Below are 3,069 nucleotides of genomic sequence, written 5' to 3'. Positions count from 1 at the left end.
ATATTATATATATATATATATATATATATATATACACACACACACACACACACACACACACACACACACAGTTATTATAATAATAGCATAGCTTGAGAAGACATGGTGTCGGGAGCAGTGCAGGTTATATTAGCACCAGTAGAGGGCGATCTAATGTTAAACACTCTGCCAATGTACAAAATGGAATACCGGCTTACTACTTTCTAAGTTGCTTACTACCTTGCAGCACAGTCTGTATAGGATTCAGAATTTGAAATGAAGGAGGTAGGATTAAAACACATTTATGAACCACATTTAACTGCTTTACGTGTAGTTTTAATCAGGTATGAATCCGTATGAATCGCCTTTAAACAAAAATGCAACCCTTGTGAAAAAGTGTGCTTAATTGTATTAAATGTGGACTTCAAATCTTAAGTTTCTATTCAAATAAAATGCAGATAATACAATGCAACAAAAGGCCACGTAAGTGTACTTAGTAATAATGTCACATTAAAAGTTTTACTTTAGAGTACATTTTAAATAATTGTTTAAATAATCATTTATAATGCATTGAAGTATACTTATTTGATGTGTTGACTAACATATTAAAGCGCATGTAAAAGACCTACTTATAATTTTAATTGTAGTGTTATTTGATGTTACATTTTAAGTTTAAAATGTATATTTAAAATGTACTAAATTGCAACTTGCAAATGCAAAAAAATATTTGTATGAGATACAAGTTTAAGTAGAAATGACACAGAATTTTAGTTTATCATCAATGTTTGTCAGGACACTCAACAGTACACTTTAACCATATTTCAAAGAAAATAGGAATAATAAAAAAAAAATGCATATAAAGATGTACTTAAATCCTATTTTAGGTGGGTCAAAAATCACTTTTAAGTTCAACTATGTCTTTTAATATAAATTTAAACCATTATATATTTCTATGCAATCTAACAATACATAATATGTGTCCTTTAACATCTCGGTCTCAACTCATTACTTGATTGGACACCAATTAATCGAACAATATTTATTTCCAACATGATAACTGGACACCATTCGAGACGATCCACTCATATGTATTAATGGAAGAAATTATAACACTCAATATGCTGGCTGTAGGAATAAAAGTCCCACCTTACAGTTAGTTTGTTTATTCTAGAAATTGCATGTGTGTTGGATGGACCAGCCTAAAAAAAATATTTGTATTTAAACAACACTCTCTCATGGCAATTCATAACTATTTTACATTTTGCCAAATTGGTGTCTAATTTATTTGAATTCACACAGTTTCATTCATACGTTATTATATGATCTTCTCATGCTATTTATTCAAATAGTTACTCAGATTTCTGTTTTTCTCCATTCAAGTACATAGAAACTGTTCTTGCATGGCTGAAAATACCTGTCTGGGGGTGTTAGGAACATGGTTGTTCAGTGAACTGACTTGCATTAAAGGGACAAGATTAAGTAAGTAGTGAGCTAGTATTCTATTTCGAACATAGCTTATGTTTCAAGTCTTAGACTTACGTGCTGTTGATGATTTGAAACTTCTCTCCCTTCCTGAAACTGAGATCATCTTCTGTCCGGGCCTCATAATCATAGAGAGCAACAAACAGTGTCACGCCTGAGAGAGAGAGAGACATCAGCACCATGAGAATTAAGAATAAATTAAAGCATACTTTTATCTTGGATGGGGACAAAAAACATTTTGGTCTGCGTGAACTGACTTGCATTAAAGGGACAAGATTAAGTAAGTAGTGAGCTAGTATTCCATTTCGAACATAGCTTATGTTTCAAGTCTTAGACTTACGTGCTGTTGATGATTTGAAACTTCTCTCCCTTCCTGAAACTGAGATCATCTTCTGTCCGGGCCTCATAATCATAGAGAGCAACAAACAGTGTCACGCCTGAGAGAGAGAGAGAGACATCAGCACCATGAGAATTAAGAATAAATTAAAGCATACTTTTATCTTGGATAGGGACAAAAAACATTTTGGTCTGCGGAGGCTTTCAGACAGATCAAATGCCATTCAAGACCTGCAATTAGGGCCTGCAGGAGCCATTTCAAGAGTCAAGACTGATTCAACTGATTCAAGACCACCAATCCACCACAGTACAGACCTGCACACCGATACACAAAATAGGATGTCTGGACTCTGGTCTTAAAAGTATCTTAAAAGGTTAGTTCACCCAAAAATGAAAATTCTGTCATTAATTACTCACCCTCATGTCGTTTCAAACCTGCTAGACCTTCGTTCATCTTCGGAACACAAATTAAGATATTTTTGATGGAATCTGAGAGCTGTCTGACCCTGCATAGACAGCAACGCAACTGAAATGTTCCCAAGCCCAGAAACGTAACAAGGAGATCTGTAAAATAGTCCCTGTGACATCAGTGGTTCAACCGCAATTATAAGAAGCTACGAGAATACTTTTTGTGTGCAAAAGAAAAAAAAATAACGACTTTATTCAACAATTCGTCTCCTCCGCATCACCCTGTATACAGCATATGCTGTTCTGTGTCAGCTGCGTCACGCGAATTGTTGAATAAAGTCTTTTTTTTTTTTCTTTTGCGCACAAAATTTATTCTCGTAGCTTCGTATAATTGCGGATGAATCACTGATGTCACATGGATTATTTTACAGATCTCCTTGCTACGTTTCTGGACTTGAGAACATTTCAGTTGCGTTGCTGTCTATGTAGTGTCAGACAGCTCTCAGATTCCATCAAAAATATCTTAACTTGTGTTCCGAAGATGAACGAAGGTCTTATTTGAGAAATTTGGTCATGACATACTAGACCCAGAGTAACGGGACACAAGCAAACCAAAGCCCTCATCAGATAGAACCCCAACATAAAATCTGTCATTAAGCACATATTCAGTAGGACAGGAATGTAAAACAAACAACCTCAACGGGCTCACATCCAACACTTAGCAGTCTGACGATTCAAAATATCTAAAAAGTTCTAAAAAATAAGTAAAAAGTTGGTTGTTTTCTTTTTTTTTTAAAGGGGTCATATAATGCTACATGCACTTTTACAAGTTGTTTGAACTGAAATGTGTGTTGGCAGTGTATG

At 34.7% G+C, this 3,069-nt stretch overlaps 1 protein-coding gene and 1 long non-coding RNA gene across 6 annotated transcripts in view; one reads left to right on the top strand and one right to left on the bottom strand.

The window, feature by feature from the left end:
* The window catches only part of LOC107704353 (tyrosine-protein kinase fynb-like), an 84,801-nt gene that overhangs the window by 20,247 nt on the left and 61,485 nt on the right, over window positions 1-3,069 (bottom strand). For all 5 annotated transcript variants that reach the window (XM_016507255.1, XM_016507257.1, XM_016507259.1 and 2 more), the window contains exon 4: window positions 1,802-1,898. In XM_016507255.1, coding sequence (XP_016362741.1) covers window positions 1,802-1,898 — 97 coding nt within the window. The remainder of the gene's footprint in view (window positions 1-1,801; window positions 1,899-3,069) is intronic.
* The window catches only part of LOC107704354 (uncharacterized), a 17,583-nt gene that overhangs the window by 3,158 nt on the left and 11,356 nt on the right, over window positions 1-3,069 (top strand). The window lies entirely within an intron of this gene.

This window comes from Sinocyclocheilus anshuiensis, unplaced genomic scaffold (genome assembly GCF_001515605.1).
Source record: "Sinocyclocheilus anshuiensis isolate Anshui unplaced genomic scaffold, SAMN03320099.WGS_v1.1 scaffold1898, whole genome shotgun sequence".
NCBI classification, from domain to species: domain Eukaryota; kingdom Metazoa; phylum Chordata; class Actinopteri; order Cypriniformes; family Cyprinidae; genus Sinocyclocheilus; species Sinocyclocheilus anshuiensis.
This window is presented reverse-complemented; position numbering and strand designations above follow the sequence as displayed.